At 38.2% G+C, this 22,069-nt stretch overlaps 1 protein-coding gene across 1 annotated transcript in view; it reads left to right on the top strand.

Moving 5' to 3' along the window:
- LOC149787903 (phospholipid-transporting ATPase ABCA3-like) overlaps positions 1-22,069 on the top strand; it is a 162,951-nt gene that overhangs the window by 19,983 nt on the left and 120,899 nt on the right. Inside the window, exon 2 of the mRNA XM_089974151.1 lies at positions 12,919-13,158. Coding sequence (XP_089830277.1) covers positions 12,919-13,158 — 240 coding nt within the window. The remainder of the gene's footprint in view (positions 1-12,918; positions 13,159-22,069) is intronic.

Raw genomic sequence — 22,069 nt, 5'->3', positions numbered from 1 at the left:
TTTGGATTTTTAACGTAGCTTTTTAAAAAAAGTCAGTCATATCGCTACGATGTCTGCAGTGTGGCAGTTTATAGTGATGCCTAGCACTGGGGCATCGTGCCGCAGACATGTAGCATGATGTCCCACCCAGTCACATTATCCTGACACCGGGCCGACCAGTCAAAACACTAACCTCTTAATGTTGAGCGCCAAGCAAGGCAGCTGTTAGTACCATTTTTGTACCTCTTTGGTATGACTCTGCCGGGGATCGAAACCACGACCTCCCACATATGAGGCGGACGCTCTAACCACTAGGCCACCGGAGCGGTTGAGATTGGCTTTAGAAGGTCTGAATAACTTCTTTACATCATTTTCATGTATTTATAGGGTTGATAAATATGAGCATTCAGAATACGTTAAAAATCCAGATCACAAACACAGATATAATCTTGAAACAATATAACCTTGATTCAGTTATGCCCACCTAAGTGTGACATTAGTGACCTGTTGGCTCATCCATTTCATATGGATCTTGCATTGGGGGCGATTAGGTGTAAATATTCGTTTTGCAAATGTTAATCACTAGCGCATACAGTTTGTTATGGACAATTAATATACAGTAGGAAATTATGCCAGAGGTGAATCAAGTGTAACTAAGATCGATGCTCTGGACGAAATCAATGTATATCATAAAAATGCACAGGTTGGAATTCCCATGCATCAGAAATGGGCAAAATTTAAATCTCATGTTTCAAAACCAGAGGGTACATTATCTGTTGAGAACAGTTATATATTTCTGTTGAAGTGTCACAATTTGAGAAATGCTACATAGATTTAAAAAAATGCAGTTAACAAATCTCTGAACTGGATACATTTGAATACAGTTTAATGATCTCGGTTCGTAAACTGCTCTGGTGGCCTAAGTTGTTAGAGCATCCGCCTCAAATGCTGAGGTCATGGGTTCAAACAACAGCCAAGTCATACCAAAGACTTATAAAAATGGTACTGACAGATGCCTTGCTTGGTGCTCAGAATTAAGAGGGTAGTGTTAGGATTGGTTGCCTGGTGTCAGAATAATATAACTGGGTGGGACATGATGCTACATGTCTTCTGATTGATGCCTCGGTGCTAGACATCACTATAAACTGCCGCACTGCAGACATTGTTGTGATATGACTGAGAAATTGTTAAAGCTAAGTTAAAAATCTAAATCACACACACACATCTCAGTTATTTTAGGGTGAAAAACAATGTATTAGGAGTTATTTTAAAAATTGCTTTTCCCCTAGCTTAGTTCAATAGTCAAACAATCATATATATATATATATATATATATATATATATATATATATATATATATATATATATATATATATATATATAACTAGTGGTGCATTACTAATTCAGCGTATGCCAGAGACAGCTCATTATTCATGGAGGACAAGGGAGTGCAAGTGCTAGGAAACTAATGAGATACAGAGAACAGAAATTATAGTATTGTTCAACATTCATTATTAATGTTGGGGTGAAATGAGACAACTATGCGGCATATCAATGTGACTCATGATACACAGCATATTATAAGATACAGTATTGATACACACATGAACATGATGGTCCTCCCATCTTTTAAAGGTCTGTCAGTGGTATGTTGTTCCCATTTATGTTATTTATTGTTTGTATTTCCAGTATGTATCATCTGTGACAAGATAACATAAATACTTTCAAACAGACTACCTATTGTCTGATTTTTATTCAGTATTTTTGCTCATTTTGAGCTGCTCCATTAACTCATTAGAGATACATAGTTTTGTTGCACATGATCTTGCAGGGCTAAATTGCATTCTGCTTCTAAAGTGTCTGTATATAATGTGGCTTGGTATTCTGCCTTGTCTTCATTTGCTGAAATGAGGATTGAATCGCATGCCATCTGTTTTTGTTCATCCAGCATTTACATTGGACTCATAGTTAACACCATTTTCGAGCCCAAAATCACCCACTGGTATTTCCATTAACACTTTCCCAGCTCCAATAATCAGATTTACTTCATAACTTTCAAAATTATTGTCATCATAACTACTGTCAACCTGAATTTGCCAAACGAAATCGTCATATGAAGATGAACCCCACTGTGTATCAGACATTTTGCGTTTTCTAGGTAGCCCGTATTTTAAACACGAATTTGTAAAACTTCCTTGAATCAAGGTTCAAACTAGGACATAAGGCTTGTTCCAGGGCCCATTGTGCCAATCAAATTTAGTTTAACAACCAATCATGTCAAGCTGAAGAACAGTGACGTGTAAATATTTGATTACCCCAACAAATGTCGCAACAAATGCTATGATACATCTGCTTGCGCGACTAATGTCGTGAAAGCCACTTCAAGGGTGAACAGTTAAATACAAATTGTATACTGTCCTGAGTACATTTTCATATGCACAACATTCAGTTTATTTGTTGGAGTTCTCCCGCATCAGTCCTCTCCAAGTGTGTGAATTCATATGAATTTTGCATGATTTGCAAACCCTGTCAGCATCTTTGTTTAAGTACTTTTCGGAACAATTAAGGATCACTTTTGTGTTAAGTGTCTCAGTTGCTTTGCAAATATTTCGTGTTTGTTGCATAGTGAGGAAGATAAATGAAGTTCTTCTGTGTGGTATTTCTTGCCTGTACCAGAAACAATTACCATCAATGAGAATTCAGTGTAAAATATTTCATTATAATATACCAGTAGTGTGGCTTTTAAATTCGACCAATGTTGACAGTTACAAATCAAGAAAGAAACTTCACATAAAAATGGCTAATAAATGATTCCTAAAGTACCTAATTATACATGTGGTACACATTTGGAATGTTTTTTTATGCTGTACAAGCTGCTGGGATAAAATAATTAGCATGGTATTAGTAGGGGGGTTTGGGTTATCAATATTATGAACCACATCGCTGTGCTTCTTTGTAGAAGGTGAGTGGGTGTTGTCAAGTCTTTCACTTTTAGTTACAAAAATTGAGTGCCTCTGCCTGTAAGAGCTGTCTCAGATGAATTCTCAGTTTAAGGAATAACATGGCAAATGATTAATAGTTACTGACGAATGATGAAGATCAAAACAACATGCATACAGTAAGTATTGTTTTGTATCGATTTTCCACCTCTTATATATGTGTATCAGTACAGCAAAAGTATATAATGATAAATCGTTTCACCCCTAGTTAATGTGCTTTGATTTATACACAAAATTAATAGCTTTTGATACAGTTAACAGATTAAGGAAACAAGATTCATAGGATGGAGGTTGTTACGAATGGAGCCCCAGTAGGAGGATGAATATTATCCATTCATGAAATTCAAGATAAATTGCTGCATTTTTTTTTTTTGGCATGCTTAAGATTTCTTTCAGGGTAATTAGGTAAAACTTTTTTATTACAAGTCATTAATTGTATGCCATTTATGAATTGGATTGCATACATATGTTTAAGCCTATTTAGATTGGCGAGTAGAACGTAAGTATGCTTGGTATTTATTGATATATTTATATAAATGGACATGTCTTAAATATAAATTGAGATGCAAAGGATATTGTACTTTTTTGATGACAGAAGGATTCATATAGTTGATATTGCAGATAAGGGACCAACCATTTTATTTTGAGGGAGAGCATGGGATTTTTTATGAAAATATTTCCAGCTGAGAAAAACAGTTTTGCTAAAACAAATGTTTTTTAAAAACAAAAATTGTATTGATTTTACTTTTTGAGAAGAAAATGATCTTCTAGTAAATGATAAAGAATATACTTGCAGAAGAAAATCCCAGTTATAAAATCCCAGTTCGTTAGAGTCCCACCCCACTCTCACACCCCTGCTGAAAATGAAATATTAGTCCCTAATTGAAGATCTCGCACAGAATACCTGGTAAAGTTCCAAGTAAATTAAGGCCATCAGTTTTATGACACGTCGAACACTGACATCAGTTTTTGTGTGTTTCAAACCAAATTGTAATTTCTTTATTAACATGGCATCAATATTCGCGTTTGCAATGTTGTTTTTGTAACACAATAGTGATGGAGTTCATTGTCTTTGATCAGTTCCATATAATTCTAACTTTGGGAGGTAATCTGTATTAATCAAAATAGGCTCATCATACATTTGTTGCGCAAAAAGCCTTTATGGCAAAATACCATAATGAAAGGCCAAAATATTGGACTCTGCCTTAAAGCAGGCTCTGTCCAAACAAACCAGGTATTGATCATATATTTTAAAATGCAAACTAACATATCTAATTTGCTCAGGATACATTTATTTGGTAAATAGCCTTTATGGCAAAATACCAGACTGACGTCAATGAACGGCTGTAATCTAGGACTTAAAGCAGGCTAATGATTGTGTATTTTTGTTTGCAAATAATCTATCTATAAATTAAAATCTGCTCTGCATACATTTGTTAGATAACAAGCCTTTATGGCAAAATACCAAAATGACCTCAAATGCAAGACTAAAATAAAGGACTCTGCGATATCCTTATCTGCTTTCACACTAGGTTAATACAGTAACAGTGACTCAACAGGAAATAACAGAGTCAGTTTGTTTACTTTTTTTGGGTGTTGTAAATCTGTTAATTAGGAACAGTTTACTTGGCATTTTGGTAGAGGTTACTCGCATTGCAAAATTATTAGGATACCTGGCTTATTGTTTGGGCATCTACTATAAGTAGAAGACCAATCTACAGGTAGAATTATGGACATCCTGGAGACGTTAGACCACAAGAGGTGGGGAGGTATATTAGTGGAATCCCACATCAATAGGTTTCTGTAGATGTATCGTAGTGCTAGTTGTGACATCTTTTTTTTTCTAGGCAACTATTTACACTTCTCGGTTCTTCAGCTAGACATGAATATTTGTTAAACTAGATTTGATTGGCACATTGTGCCCTGGAAGAAACATTATGTGGTAGTTTGAACCTTGAAGAAGTGTTACAAATACATATTTAAAATACAGGTTGCCTGCGATGTCTGCAGTGTGGCAGTTTATAGTTATGTCTAGCACTGGGGCATCATGCCGCAGACACATAGCATGATGCCCCACCCAGTCACATTAACCTGACACCAGGCCGACCAGTCCTAACACTAACCTCTTAATGCTGAGCGCCTAGCGAGGCAGCGGTTAGTACCATTGTGGTAAGACTTTGGTGTGACTTGGCGGGGTTTCGAACCAGCGACCTCCCGCATCTGATGTGTCGATAATGTATCATATCATAGGCTGTGTATCATGAATCATATTGATATGTGGCATATGAATATCTTTTCACCCCAAGTATTCTATTATTTTGTAAGCATGATGAAACATAATCATTTTTTTTCAAGCAGTCTCAGAAATGGTGTTGAGGTTTTATAAGGTCACATATTGTTCTACATTATTTGCGTAACTCCAATGAAATGTTTTGCTACTGTTACCATAAGTCTAAAGTGTGAACTGTGACTAACTGGGCTTGGGATTGTCATTGCCTGATATATTATGTAACAAAGGTACTTTATATACGCACGTGTAAGTCAGTCCGACTGCAAACTGCACAGACCCAGATCTGCTGGTGCTGTGACGGCAGATCTTGATCTGTGCTGTTTGTTAGGAGTAATCAGTAGCACCAACAACATAAACCCAGATCTGCAGGCACATTATGCTACTGCAGATCAGGATTTTTGTTGTTTACGGCATGACTTGTATTATAAGTGAGTATATATGGTAGTGCAATCCACACATGCTGATTTGCACTATGTTATTATGGTAATCTAAACAATTTTCACCGTTATTATTTTTACCAGATATCTTCACCACACCTTTGGATAGGAAGTGTGTCCTTCATAGCAGCACAGAAGTCTGACTTTTTATCATTAAAGTCGGCGAAATCTCTGACAACATGAAATCACCTTATTGGATATATCAATGAACACTTATATAACCGATAAGGTGATTTCATGTTGTCAGAGATTTCGCAGTACTTTACTGATAAAACGTCAGACACCTGTGATAACAGTTACACTTATTACCCGTGTGACTGTGAATTAAATCAAATGACATTTGCCTTGTTTCATAACTTGGCCATATTATATATATTCAATTATAAGTCCAGACAAACTGCAAACAACAAAGATCCTGATTTGCCATAGCATTATGCACATGCAGATCAGGGTCTATGCTGTTTGTTCTACTGATTACTCCTTACAAACTGCAAAAATCCAGGTCTGTTGGCATATAATATGATGGCAGATCTGGGTCTATGCAGTTTGCAGTTGAACTGATCTTATAAGCGAGTATGTACGGCATTTCATGCCATACTTACACAGTGAAACTCAGTGATGTAGGCATATTTATATGTCAGTGGTTGAGAGGGAAGTACATAATTTGTGGTGTTTCTTAAACTAGATGTACAAGAAATCTTGTAAGACTTATCAGTTCTCATGTATCTAAACACTAGTCAATCAGCATTTAAGCAAAGATGTTTAAAGAATCAAATTTTTCATTCTGGTTTTGACAGACGCTGTGTTTAATTGCCACTGATGGATTTTTTAAAGCATATTCTTCACACAAATTATATTACAGTAAAATCACATTAGCTAGACATTTGATAATGTGATTTTTTTTCAGCCCATGTCCATTAAATACTGTAATAGAAACCTATTTGTCTTGCCTGCATAATCATGACGAGACGTTATATTTCCAGTGATGTCAGCAATAATAGAAAGCATCAACAGTGTTTAGTGTTGCATACTTTCTACATGATTTGTTGAACTCAAATAAAACTGTAATAAAATCATTCAATACATGTCTGAAGTGAATGCAGTGTTATGCTAAGTACCCCACCATCTTGCCTGTACTATGGATCATGGTGAATATTATTACAGCTTTGTGTTCAAGTTTAATGATTATCTTGCTGGGCATACTGATGCATGATTGTCTTACTGGGCATACTGATACATGATTATTTTGCTGGGCATACTGATGCATGATTGTGACAATTACAGATATTTTCCAGACATGAGACAAAATATTCACCTTTCTCTCTTGTATGTTTTGGCAATTATTTTAACACAAATGCAATAAAACAAGTTGCAGTCATTCATGATGGTTGTAAAGTGGACATTACTTTTTCAAACGACCTCAACTAAAAGTCTGATTGCAATGAAAATTGAAATGAATTTTATTTATTTTTGTAACTTGAATAAGATAACAATTACAGCTTACACTATATCTTGAAAATAATTGGTATTTAATACAGTTGGTACTTCTTTGCTAGATTGTTAGGGCCATACATGGATTATACAAATAGATCTATTGTGGATCATAGGGTATTAGCATGGACCATTGGGTTACTAATACTACATCGAAAAGGTGTCTATATGTGTCTTATTCTTTATTCCAACGATCTGGACCTTTCAGCGAACCCTTTTCACACATGCTCAGTACCCACTATAAAAATATATCCAGCAAAATCCAATAGTTGCTCTGAACTGATTTTTCTTCCTCAAACTATTCTATTATGTACATGCTATAACAGGGAGCAGTGACTTGTATCTGGCATAACAGAATTTGCTGTGATGATTTAATTGCAGCTGTTACTTGTATCTGGCATAACAGAATTTGCTGTGATGATTTAATTGCAGCGGTTACTTGTATCTGGCATAACAGAATTTGCTGTGATGATTTAATTGCAGCTGTTACTTGTATCTGGCATAACAGAATTTGCTGTGATGATTTAATTGCAGCGGTTACTTGTATCTGGCATAACAGAATTTGCTGTGATGATTTAATTGCAGCGGTTACTTGTATCTGGCATAACAGAATTAGCTGTGACGATTTAATTGCAGCAGTTACTTATCACCATCTTTGCTGTAATGATGAGAATACATTTTTTTCACTTTTTCCAGACATTCTCAGGTACCTGTTGCATGCTTGATACTAAAATGGGTTGATACCATGAAAATATATGGTGTTCCCAAAGGATATTAAACATAATAAGAGAAAACGTCCTTTTAAATGAGCTATTACTCATTGTTATGAGTAAGAAATGAGAAAAGTTGAGAGACAGAAAATGTAATTTTTTTATCATTGTCTGTTCAGACAGTGTCATACCAAAATAATCCAAATTAAGATCCACTCATTAAATGTTCCTTTGATCCTGGGATTCATTTTGACATTCTTTGTCTCGTGTCTAATTCATGCAGATGTTTGATAACTCATTCAGTGGAAAACTTTAGTGACATGATGTATGCTAATAACATGTAGTCAAATTAGGCAAAAGTAATCTATAACTATCATGTGATAAACAATAAGTGATGTTGAACTTAGGCACCTGTAATGCATAGAGAATGCACTTCTCTACTCTTCTTCAGGTCACCATCTACTCGGCCCAGTTTTACCTGTCCCGCGCAAATTTTACCCAGTTAGGACAAGAGAATGAGTGGTTTCCCTGAGCCTGAGTATTTTTCTTATAGATATAAATAGATGAAAGTATCTAAAATTAGTTTATATATCTGACAGTCATGGACAGGAAGGAAGAATGGGATTTTCCATCATTCATCCAGCCATTAGGACATTTGTTATGACTAGTCTTCCGAAATTTCTTTACATACAGATTCATCTCAAGGTCCTTAGGATGTATGATGCACTTTTTTAGATGCATAGCTGCTATCTTGGTATCACTACTGATCCTGTTACAGATGATATTATCAGTAGGGGATTTCTTATGTTGTCTTGTTACAGATGGTCATATCAGTAGGGGATTTCCTAAGTTGTCCTGTTACAGATGATCATATTAGTGGGGGATTTCTTATGTTGTCCCATTACAGATGGTCATATCAGTTAGGGATTTCTTATGTTGTCCTGTTACAGATGGTCATATCAGATGGGGATTTCTTATGTTGTCCTGTTACAGATGGTCATATCAGTAGGGGATTTTGTATGTTGTCCCGTTACAGATGGTCGTATCAGTAGCGGATTTCCTAAGTTGTCCTGTTACAGATGGTCATATCAGTAGGGGATTTCTTATGTTGTCCCGTTACAGATGGTCATATCAGTTGGGGAGTTCTTATGTTGTCCTGTTACAGATGGTCATATCAGTAGGGGATTTCCTAAGTTGTCCTGTTACAGATGGTCATATCAGTAGGGGATTTCCTAAGTTGTCCTGTTACAGATAGTCATATCAATAGGGGATTTCTTATGTTGTCCTGTTATATATGGTCATATCAGTAGGGGATTTCTTTTGATGTTCTCTTACAGATGGTCATATCAGTAGGGAATTTCTTATGTTGTCCTGTTACAGATGATCATATTTGTAGGGGATTTCTTATGATGTTCTCTTATAGATTGTCATATCAGTAGGGGATTTCCTAAGTTGTCCTGTTACAGATGGTCATATCAGAAGGGGATTTCTTATGTTGTCCTGTTACAGATGGCCACATTTGTAGGGAAATTCTTATGTTGTCCCGTTACAGATGGTCATATCAGTTGGGGATTTCTTATGTTGTCCTGTTATATATGGTCATATCAGTAGGGGACTTCCTAAGCTGTCCTGTTACAGATGGTCATATCAGTAGGGGATTTCCTATGATGTCCTGTTACAGATGGTCATATCAGTAGGGGATTTCCTAAGTTGTCCTGTTACAGACAGTCATATCAGTAGGGGATTTCTTATGTTGTCCTGTTATATATGGTCATATCAGTAGGGGATTTTTTATGATGTTCTCTTACATATGGTCATGTCAGTAGGGGATTTCCTAAGTTGTCCTGTTACAGATGGTCATATCAGTTGAGGATTTCTTATGTTGTCCTCTTACAGATGGTCATATCAGTAGGGGATTTCTTATGTTGTCCTGTTACAGATGGCCATATTTGTAGGGGAATTCTTATGTTGTCCCGTTACAGATGGTCATATCAGTTGGGGATTTCTTATGTTGTCCTGTTACAGATGGTCATATCAGTAGGGGATTTCTTATGTTGTCCTGTTACAGATGGTCTTATCAGTAGGGGATTTCCTAAGTTGTCCTGTTAGAGATGGTCATATCAGTAAGGGATTTCTTATGTTGTCCTGTTACAGATGGTCATATCAGTAGGTGATTTCTTATGATGTCCTCTTACAGATGGTCATATCAGTTGGAGATTTCTTATGTTGTCCTCTTATATATGGTCATATCAGTAGGGGATTTCCTAAGTTGTCCTGTTACAGATGGTCGTATTGGTAGGGGATTTCTTATGTTGTCCTGTTACAGATGGTCATGTCAGTAGGGGATTTTCTAAGTTGTCCTGTTACAGATGGTCCTATTAGTAGGGGATTTCTTATGTTGTCCCATTACAGATGGTCATATCAGTTAGGGATTTCTTATGTTGTCCTGTTAGAGATGGTCATATCAGTAGGCGATTTTGTATGTTGTCCTGTTAGAGATGGTCATATTTGTAGGGGATTTCTTATGTTATCCTGTTACAGATGGTCATATCAGTATGGGATTTCTTATATTGTCCTGTTATATATGGTCATATCAGCAAGGGATTTGCTAAGTTGTCCTGTTACAGATGGTCATATCAGTAGGGGATTTCTTATGTTGTCCTGTTATAGACGGTCATATCAGTAGGGGATTTCTTATGATGTCCTGTTACAGATGGTCATATCAGTTGGGGATTTCCTAAGTTGTCCTGTTACAGATGGTCAGATCAGTTGGGGATTTCTTATGTTGTCCTATTACAGATGGTCATATCTGTGGGGGATTTCTTATGATGTTCTCTTACAGATGGTCATATCAGTAGGGTATTTCTTATGTTGTCCTGTTACAGATGGTCATATTTGTAGGGGATTTCTTATGTTGTCCTGTTACAAATGGTCATATAAGTAGGGGATTTCTTATGTTGTCCCATTACAGATGGTCATATCAGTAGGGGATTTCCTAAGTTGTCCTGTTACAGATGGTCATGTTAGTAGGGGATTTCTTATGTTTTCCCATTACAGATGGTCATATCAGTTAGGGATTTCGTATGTTGTCCTGTTACAGATGGTCATATTAGTAAGGGATTTCTTATGTTGTCCTGTTACAGATGGTCATATCAGTAAGGGATTTCTTATGTTGTCCTGTTACTGATGGTCATATCAGTAGGGAATTTTGTATGTTGTCCCGTTACAGATGGTCGTATCAGTAAGGGATTTTCTCAGTTGTCTTGTTACAGATGGTCATATCAGTAGGGGATTTCTTATGTTGTCCCGTTACAGATGGTCATATCAGTTGGGGAGTTCTTATGTTGTCCTGTTACAGATGGTCATATCAGTAGTTGATTTCTCATGTTGTCCTGTTATATATGGTCATATCAGGAGGGGATTTCCTAATTTGTCCTGTTACCGATGGTCATATCAGTAGGGGATTTCCTATGATGTCCTGTTACAGATGGTCATATCAGTAGGGGATTTCCTAAGTTGTCCTGTTACAGATAGTCATATCAGTAGGGGATTTCTTATGCTGTCCTATTACAGATGGTCATATCTGTAGGGGATTTCTTATGATGTTCTCTTACAAATGGTCATATCAGTAGGGAATTTCTTATGTTGTCCTGTTACAGATGGTCATATTTGTAGGGGATTTCTTATGATGTTCTCTTAAAGATGGTCATATCGGTAAGGGATTTCCTATGTTGTCCTGTTACAGATGGTCATATCAGTTGAGGATTTCTTATGTTGTCCTCTTACAGATGGTCATATCAGTAGGGGATTTCTTATGTTGTCCTGTTACAGATGGCAATATTTGTAGGGGATTTCTTATGTTGTCCTGTTACAGATGGTCATATCAGTAGGGGATTTCTTATGTTGTCCTGTTACAGATGGTCTTATCAGTAGAGGATTTGTTATGTTGTCCTGTTACAGATGGACATATCAGTAGGGGATTTCTTATGTTGTCCTGTTACAGATGGTCATATTAGTAGGGGATTTCTTATGTTGTCCTGTTACAGATGGTCATATCAGTAGGTGATTTCTTATGATGTCCTCTTACAGATGGTCATATCAGTTGGAGATTTCTTATGTTGTCCTGTTATATATGGTCATATCAGTAGGGGATTTCCTAAGTTGTCCTGTTACAGATGGTCATAGCAGTAGGGGATTTCTTATCTTGTCCTGTTACAGATGGTCATATCAGTAGGGGATTTCTTATGTTGTCCTGTTTTATATGGTCATATCAGTAAGGGATTTCTTCTGTTAGATATGAGTTCTAAATGAAATTGGCATGAATCTGACCTTTAGTATGGCTATCTTGAAAATACTGTTATAGAGCTATTCCCAGATGGATGGTCATAGTGACATGCAGTTTTCATCAAAAGACTTGACACAGTCTGATGTTTGTTTGTTCCGTAATGAAAATGGTGCCAATCTTATTACCCATTATAGCTTGTCATGAAGGTACAATTGAAAATCTTGATATGGTGTTTTACCAGAGGATTATAATGATGCTGGTTCTAAATGAAAATAGTGTATTTTACATGCTATACTGCTACCACAGCAACCAAACTGAAAATCATTTTGTTATGGTACTCAAGATTATGAGAGATGGTTTCAACACTCAGCAGTTGAAAAAATAAACGGTCTTCTTTGGTCAGTAAGAGTTTTAGTTTATTTGAGGGGCTCGTGTTAGTTTTCAAATTGACCATGTGAAACCTTTTTAATCTTGAAAATTATAACAGTTGAGAAATTATGCAAATCAGTGGATATCCTCAGTTATAAGAAGAATCTTGTGAGGAGAATTGTTGAACAGTATTTGAATTCCTGACACCTCCTGTATCACTGGGCTGCTGCGACCCATATTAAATATCATGTTTGGTGTTAACAGCAGTTGTATAGTTTGATGCATCTCCAGTAATACGTCGGAGTCATTTATATAATGCTTTTTTGCTGACGTTCATAATGTTGTTATTTAATTGTAGTATTGGCCTTCAACACGGAAAAAGAATTGGAGACTGAATACAGTATGTCAGATAACGTTTGGGCTGGAGTGGTGTTTAAAGGCGACTATAGCTCATCCTTAGACACTAGCATCAGTTATTCCCTTCGGGTGGCACTTCGTCCGGGACATGAGGATCAAGATCAGTGGAGGACGCGCAACACATACCCCTTCTTTCAGAGTTCTGGACCAAGAAATAATGACTCAACTGGTGGAGAACCTTGTAAGTGTGGGAAAAAAACATTTTCAGAACTCAAAATTAGCAGCTTCAGATGACAGATATGTAATCTTAAGTAACTGCTCATTGTTTTCTTATGCTTTCCATGAAAAAGTGATGATTAGCTAGACTTGAGGGCTGAATGGCGAGAATTGGGAGCAAAGCAAGAAATATATATATACATGTGCGTGTGTGTGTATATATATATATATATATATATATATATATATATATATATATATATATATAATAAACAAATTTGGTATATGTATGAATATTACTTATTCACATGCAGTGTATTCATACTTGAAAGTATGTATGTTAAATAGAGAGATAATATGTAGTGTATTTTTGCCTAATGAATTAAGAATAGCAAAGAGGAACTATACTTAATGATTAATTTCAACTGATACGAGTACCTCAGTTGCAGTATTATAATTGCAAATAGGTAACAATACTTAATCAACTGCCACTGAGCAAGAAATTGAACCACTTTTAGTTTCTCAATAACATTTCTAAGTTTATCTGAAACAATCCCTATAACATGCACATGAGAGCACATGTATGGGTATCTTCACTTGATAGTGTTCATTATTCAGATCACACGGGTCACTGGTGTTACAGATGAATAACTTAAACTTTATAACCTTATAAGTAACTTGAACTTTATAACCTTATAAGTAACTTGAACTTTATAACTTTATAAGTAATATGAACTTTATAACTTTATAAGTAACTTGAACTTTATAACCTTATAAATAACTTGAACTTGATAACTTTATAAGCAACTTGAACTTTATAACTTGATAAGTAACTTGAACTTTATAAGTAATTTGAACTTTATAACTTTATAAGTATGTGTGATGTGATTTGGATTTTTAACGTAGCTTTAACAATTTTTCAGTCATATCGCTATGATGTCTGCAATGTGGCAGTTTATAGTGATGTCTAGCACTGGGGCATCATGCCGCAGACATGTAGCATGATGTCCCACCCAGTCACATTATCCTGACACCAGGCCGACCAGTCCTAACACTAACCTCTTAATGCTGAGCGCCAAGCGAGGCATCTGTTAGTACCGTTTTTGTAAGTCTTTGGTATGACTCGGCCGGGAGTAGTGAAAGGGGTGAGATTAGCGTCAATGGGAATTAGCATTAAAAACACCCCCTGGGCGAGATTAGCGTCAATGGAAATTTAACATGGGCAAAAAACCCTGGGTAAGATTAGCGTCAATGGAATTTAACATTGGAGAAAGGAAAAAAAAGGAAATATTGAGATTAGCGTCAAAGGCATTCGAACAATGGAAAAAAAAATATCGATTCTAGGGACAAAGGCAACTGAACATGGGGAATAGAGTTTGGGTCTGTCTAGGGACAATGGGAATTGAACATGGGAATAAAGTGTGGGTTTATCTAGGGACAAAGGGGAATTGAACATGTTAGAAGAAAAAAAAACTACTTTAGGGACAAGGGGAATTGAACATGGGATTTTTTTTAAAAAATTTTTTAAAATTTAAATTTAAATTTAAATTTAAAAAAGGGGTAGGCAATTGAAAAGTCATTCTCTTTTCGAGAAATATGGGTGGCCCTGAAAAAGGCCTTTGGTTTTTCTTCTTCTTCTTCTTCTTCTGCTTCTAATTTCTTCTTTTTCTCCACCAACTTCTTATTTTCTCTCCTACACTCTTTTTCTTCTTTTTTTTCTCCTACTCTTCTTTCTTCTTCTCTTCCTCCTCTTCTTTCTTCCTCTTCTCATTTTCTTCTTCTTTTTCAATTTTTTCATTCCATTTTCGTATTCTTATCCTTTCCTCTTCATCCTCCTTCTCCTCCTTTATCTCTTTCATGACACCACTTATTATGTCCTTAACTTTTCTTAAGTTATTAATTTCCATCTTTAGTTGATGGGGACTATAGGAATAGTGGTCTTCATTGAGTCTCACTAACATCTGCTCCATTATTCCTAAATTGTCTAAAACGTCTTGTAATTTTTGCATTTTGTCAAGGTGGTTCGAAGCCATCTTCTCTGTAGAATGGTTTGAACGACGAATACTGTGGGTTAATATACAAATAGCGCGGACGTGAAGGAAAACATCCCCCTAAGACATAAAATTGATCTTACCTAGATCATGACCAAACAACGCGCGAACGTGAAGGAAAACATCCCCTACTTTTCTCATTTCATATAATATACTATCCACATAAGTGAAGCAACAATAAACAAACCCCAAATCTACTATTTACACACGCAAATCATTAAAACAAACCCAAATCTACTATCCACACAATCGTACGTGAGCGGTTACAAAACCCAAACTATACTCTCCACATACGCTAAGAAACAATAAACAAAAATCCATAATCTACTATCCACACAATCGTACGTGAGCGGTTACAAAACCCAAACTATACTCTCCACATACGCTAAGAAACAATAAACAAAATCCATAATCTACTATCCACACAATCGTACGTGAGCGGTTACAAAACCCAAACTATACTCTCCACATACGCTAAGAAACAATAAACAAAATCCATAATCTACTATCCACACAATCGTACGTGAGCGGTTACAAAACCCAAACTATACTCTCCACATACGCTAAGAAACAATAAACAAAATCCATAATCTACTATCCACACAATCGTACGTGAGCGGTTATAAAATCCAAACTATACTCTTCACATACGCTAAGAGACAATAAAGAAACCCATAATTTACCATTCACACAAACTTACGTGAGCAGTTACAAACACAAACACACAAACACATACACTCGCACTATGAAAAAAGAGTTAGTGTTTATATTCACACTACTCTACCTACACACACACACACACACACACACACACACACACACACACACACTGGCAAATTGATGGTTATTTCTTTTCTAGAGTATTGGGTAGCCCTGAAAAGGGCTGGGTTTTTTTTAACTTCATGGACACCTGGTTAATGGTGGCACCTTCCAGGCCTGGCGCCACATACACATCTTGTTCCCCAGTTGCTTTTTACTTTTTTGGTGGAGAGAGCCGTGGCAGGATATGTGGCTTCAGAATCCCAATTTTCGGTTTCTGGGATTCTGAAATTTCTTCTTTTCTCCTTTTCCTCCTCCTCTTCTTTGTATCTTCTCTCCTCCTCTTCTTTGTATCTTCTCTCCTCTTCTTTGTATCTTCTTTCCTCCTCTTCTTTGTATCTTCTCTCCTCCTCTTCTTTATTTCTTCTTTCCTCCTCCTCTCTCATCCTTCCTTCTTCCACAATGGCCTCCGCGGCCAGTTCGTTCAACAGGCGCCTGGCATATTCCAGATGCACATGAAGTTCCAACAGTTTCGCCAGTCTCATGTTCATTCTGGTGTTGATCAATCAACAAGGGTAGCTGGACTGCCGAACGAGTTTCAATTTATAATAAAACTGCGGACGTGAAGGAAAACATCCCCCTAAAAAACATAAAATTGATCTTACCTAGATCATGACCAAAAAACAACGCGCGGACCTAAAAGAAACACTCACTTTTTTATACTACCCATTCCTATTCTAAAAAATTTTTTCATTAATCACTCCAATATACTATTCACATACGCAAAGCAATTTAATCAAACCCCCCAAATCTATTCTCCCCACACCTCAAACAGCCAAACAAAACATGATCTTAATCTAGTATCCACACCAACGTACGTGAGATGTTACAAACACAAACACACAAACACATACCCTCACACTATAAAAAAGAGTTAGTGTTTATATTCACACTACTCTACCTACACACATTGGCAAATTGATTGTTATTTCTTTTCTAGAGTATTTGGGTAGCCCTGAAAAGGGCTGTTTTTTTTGTTTGCTATGGCAATCTTTTAGTTTCTAAGAATGCGATGTCCTCTGAGGATAGACTTTCTGGCGATAGGTCTGCTTCTTCGGAAAGAGAAGAAGAACTCTTTGGTGTCGATACGACAATCGACAAAGCCTCTGTCAGGTTCAGGTTCCTGCTGCTGTTGCTGCTGCTGTTGTTGTTGTTGCTGCTGTCTCTGAAGTCTGTACTTCTCTGTCCATTCTTCTTTCTCCCTGTTCACTTCTTCTCTGAAGAGTTCTTCTATCAAGTCTTCAGTGACTTTTAGCATTCTAACATTCTCTATCTCTTCTGGCTTCGGTATCAGACTGTGTCTGACCCTATGCAAATTCACGTAGGCTTCGTTTAGCTTAGCTAGTTTGGAGCACATCTTCGTAGGAGGATGAGTCGACAATGGATGGTTAGACTGGAAACAACCCGGTTCTTAAAGTCAAAGCGCGGACGTGAAGGAAAACATCCCTCCACGGTTTTCGAGCCGCAATGTTCAATGAGTGTCATGAGAGGGATAGTAAGAAGTCAAAGAGCATGAATCAAACATTCTTATAGCCAAACAAATCACAAAGGCATTTTTTTCAAAACACATCATTTTTTATTCAAAAATCACTTAACACTAACCAACAACTCTAACATTTTTTAACAATAATCGAACAATATAACACCAACATTTTCTTCAATTTACACTCTACAAACAGGGTTGGCACAGTTGTGAATGAAATTGTGATTTCCACTGTCGCAAGTCATTGAGTCATGGATGGACACTACGTTTCCTAGCTTAAGACAACAAAATAAGCATGCTAGTCAAAAAATCAACGATTTACTTTCTCATCGTTTCTAGAAAAATCACGATCAAAATAAGTCACTAAATGTTCTTTTGCTGATAACAAGTGATCAATTTCGATCTCGACTTTCTCTTTGAATTTGTCAAAGAGGGTTTTGATGTAATGGATGTCTCGAGTCGTTAATGGAGGACAGAAATGTTCACGCAAGTCTTTATACCACCAACGTAACACATCTTTTTTAAACAGACTCCAAGCTTCGTCCAGATATTCGTTGAATTTTTCTTCTTGACTGATGTTTTGACATCCATAGTAATCATGCTTCATCCATGTCGTAATTGTGTCTGCCAGGTATGTAGCACAGTAGGAGACCAATTGCTGTTCTTGTTCTGGCCATCTCGACTTGATCACGATGTCCTTTTCGTCTTTGTGTTGGGATTCTCCTTCCACAGTCTCCTCACATTCCATCTTCAAAGCTTCTCCACTAGGTAAAGAGGGATAACAGTCTTCCATGGCTTCTAGTAATCTAGAATGACTTCTCTCAAACTGTTGATTTCTATGGTATTATCGAATTCTGCATACAGGATGACGTTCAACGTTACATCATCATCACCGATTCTGTTTCCGAACTGAATTTCCACACGAATCTGGCCGGATTTTATAGGGTGGAAATGTCCCTCGTCGCTGCCTTGGTCTGGAGTGAAATCAAAAGCCCACAAAGCATAGCCTCCGTCATAATCGTCGTACGTAATGCCGTGACTGGTGTTGGTTCCTAACTGTCCCGTGGCTTCGTACAAGGACAAGTACGATCTCAAGTAATTCTTCTTCTCAAAGTCAGGTTCGAAAGGTCGGGTACACAAGGTCTTGCCATCGCGACTGACTTCAATCTTGGACACGTTGAAGTGATGAAAGTTGAAAGGATTTTTAGTGATAGCTCCGTTGAAGGCTTCATTCGAGACCATACCAAGGATCAAACGTTTGGGTAGCTGTCCTTGGAACAGATGATCTTCGATCATGGATCGCTGTCCCCTAGGAATGGTGAAAGTTTTCACTTCTACGCGTCGGATCGGATACTTGGCGGTCGTTCTGCTCAACGTCTGACTGATGTCGTTACCTACTTTAGGTAACACTTCCACACGACGTACGTAGAGTCTGGCTTCTTGGATTTTGGTTTTGTACTCGCCAGCATCAGCCAATAAATGGAAAGCGGTACTGCTCCGATTCAGTCGCAGGCGGACATCCACCCCGTTCAGCAAATATTTTTCTTGCAACCACATGTCCAAATGCAAACGATCCATCAGTTCTAAACTTTGGTTGGGTCCTATGATTCTCTTTATTCGTTCTACAAATCCCTCATTGGTGGTTGTTTTTGATTTGGGGTCAGCTTCAAGACCTGTTTTATCAAATTCGCCCGCTTCGTCAGGTTCCCATAGCACGCAGGCATTGAGATGAGTGTTCTTGGCGTCTATTCCGTACGTCAAGAGATTTTCCAGGTAGGCACGGTAAGGGTAAGTATCCATGCTGCTGCTAACCAGTTTGTTGTTCAAGTACAAGTCCACTGAGCTGAACAAGGAATGCATGAAATTGTTGACGGGAGCTACTGGCTCAGTGTCTATAGCATTTCCATCCTTATCTAGAACTTTGACTTTCACGCACAAGTAACTGCTATTCAGATCGATGTAATCTTCGGGCTGTCCCTTGATTTCAAACTCGATGGGAGCGGAATCGGTCAATGAGGAGACGGGATGAAATTCCACCCATTGGGATTCTTGCATGGTCATCATGGTGGGGGGCATGGCAAACAGATCCAGTTCCGTCTTGGAACAGGCGCAAGACTCTCGGTGCATCATTTTTTTGTTGCTGTGTCTCAATAATCGAAAACGTCTAAGTCTCGAACGGTTCCTCTTTTCTTGGCCTTTCTAGCTTGAAGTCTGGTGAAAGGGTGTTTTCTTCGTCGTCTCTTTCTGCCTTGTCCTTGCTGAATGCTTGACTCGGTAGCGTGCAGGGCATTTATAGGTGTGTCTTGTCGGCCCAAAAGGTCTTTACCCGTTTGCAGCAAGACATTTTTGCCTGCCCTCATGAAGGCTTCTTTAGGGTTTTGTTTGTCGATGATGACATTTTGGAGAAATTCTTTGCCTTGTGTCAGTGCCGCATCTTTCAAGGCGTGCAATCCGCGTGTCACCATCGGTTTCAACACCGGGGCCACCGAACGAAAGGCCGATTTTAACATATCTCCTAAACCGTGTCCTCGCTGTCGTGCAACCCCTCGATACACTGGATACATGACTTACGAGTCGTGAGAGAACCGTTTTCGAAAATGGAGTTTCACCGTGACTTTTCCTTTGGTGAATGGAATATTTTGTCCCAAATCTCCTTTTATAGCAATGTTGACCGTGTCCAAATAGAACTTGCTGACAGGCAAATAATGAGGATGCACAAATTCCCGGTGGACGTGATAGGTGTTTCCACCTTCCTGGTCACTGGTCGTGGTACTATCCACTTTGAAAGGAATGACACGCAGTAACGGTAGAGAGGTGTGTCCCACCACGTTATACTCCACCACATCGGAGTACACGAACATCAAATTCAGTCCTTGGTTCAGTTCTACAGGGAATCGAAAAAACTTGTAAAATTCCATATTGCTGTTGATCTTCGGTTTAAAATTTGGAGCCATTTTTGTGTCTCCACCTAAAATATCAAACAAGTCACGATTAAACTGATGGACAACGTTTGGGTATCCTGAAATTTCATCAGTAAGCGACGAGCCACTTTATGGTACTCCAGGGTGAAACTTTTTTTGACTCTGTTCAGGGCTTTGCCAAAGGCTAACTCGAACCTGGAAGTAATGGTGTCCACCAAATGTTGGCCACTAAAATAAAACCCTGCCGGAATTTTCAAGGTGTAGATATTGAAGGGTGAATTGTTGGATGGTCTTGTGTCCCCTGAAAACCCGATGTCATTCATGGTTTCTTGTAATTGTTGGTTCAGGATTTCGACCTCAAAAGTGTTTTGCTTTTCGGTGATGTTTTGGATTTGTGTAGGGTGAATCATTTCTACTAAAGCCACTTCCCAATGGGCTTCGTGATCTAACTGGATGGCTTGAGGTAATTTAGCCGTGTAACAGCACAACGTGTTCTTGGGAAACACCTCCATGGAACTGTCACTGGGTAAGGTTAAATAAAATTGGTTTTCGTGACTCATAATTCCAGAGTTCTGTGGCTGTCCGAGGGGTTAGTGGACGTCAGAGGCGTGTCTCCGCCCAAAATGGGGTTCTGGTTGTGGTTGTTGTTGGAGTGGTGACTGGCACTGGCACTGGACACAAGGTTCCCGTGGTTCCCGATCGAGGAGAATTTCAGGGAGGGATTGGAAAGCAGGTAACCGATGCAACTGCTCAATAAAATGGTCCACAATTGTTTGTCTCCTTGTTGCAAACTCAAATTGGCAATGGCTGCCCCGATGACACAATACACCACGAAGATTTGGCAGAAAAAGACGATTTGCGTTTTAGGCACACGTTCTCCACACCACACCCACAAGGGTTGTTTTTGTAAATCTTGCACAGAAGAACTAGGTGAAGGAGGAGTGGTCGACGTAGCTGCGTCTGTGTGAAAGGGCATGATGGTCACTTCTTTTTATAGTCGATGACTTGCGAAGCGTCGATCCAAGAATCAAAACTGGCTGGATATCCTTTCCAACGTACTTTGACTTCTTTGACACGTCGTTTGCCCACTTTACGGGTTCTGCGTTCGAGAATGCTTTCGATGTCGTACACGTCGTCTTCTTTTTTGGTCACACGTTGTAACTCGGGCAAATAAAACGTTCCTTTGAGCACTTCTCCGTTCATGTCTTCCAATTTATAGACGGCAGGATGACGGCCATGCACTCGTCCAGTGACGCGAAACAATTCGGTCGTCCAGTTAGGTAAGTAACCTTTGTCGAAAGTGCGTTTGGTTTTGCCAATGCGCACCCAATCCCCTACGGCCAATTCTCCACTTTTCTTGGGGACAGCCCTCGTCGGGGACGTACCGAACAGGCGCTCATACACCAACACTTCGTTGTCGGGAGTCACGTCTTGCGGGGCACGTCCGATGCTTCGATGGTAAGATTGGTTGTACGCTTGCACCAGGTGCGGTAAGATGTCGATGTACTTCAGAGTGTGGTGATGCGTAAAATATTTCCACATGCGTTCTTTCAATGTGCGTTGAAAACATTCCACGATGCTGGCTTTGGTTTCGGGATTCTCGGTGGTAAAAAAATGAATGTCACGTTTCTTTAATTCTTTTTGGAAAGCGTGGTTCAGAAA

The sequence above is a fragment of the Sinohyriopsis cumingii genome, chromosome 11 (genome assembly GCF_028554795.1).
Source record: "Sinohyriopsis cumingii isolate HCF-2022 chromosome 11, ASM2855479v2, whole genome shotgun sequence".
Lineage (NCBI taxonomy): Eukaryota > Metazoa > Mollusca > Bivalvia > Unionida > Unionidae > Sinohyriopsis > Sinohyriopsis cumingii.
Note: the sequence above shows the minus strand (reverse complement) of the source record. Positions and strands in the feature narration are given on the sequence as shown.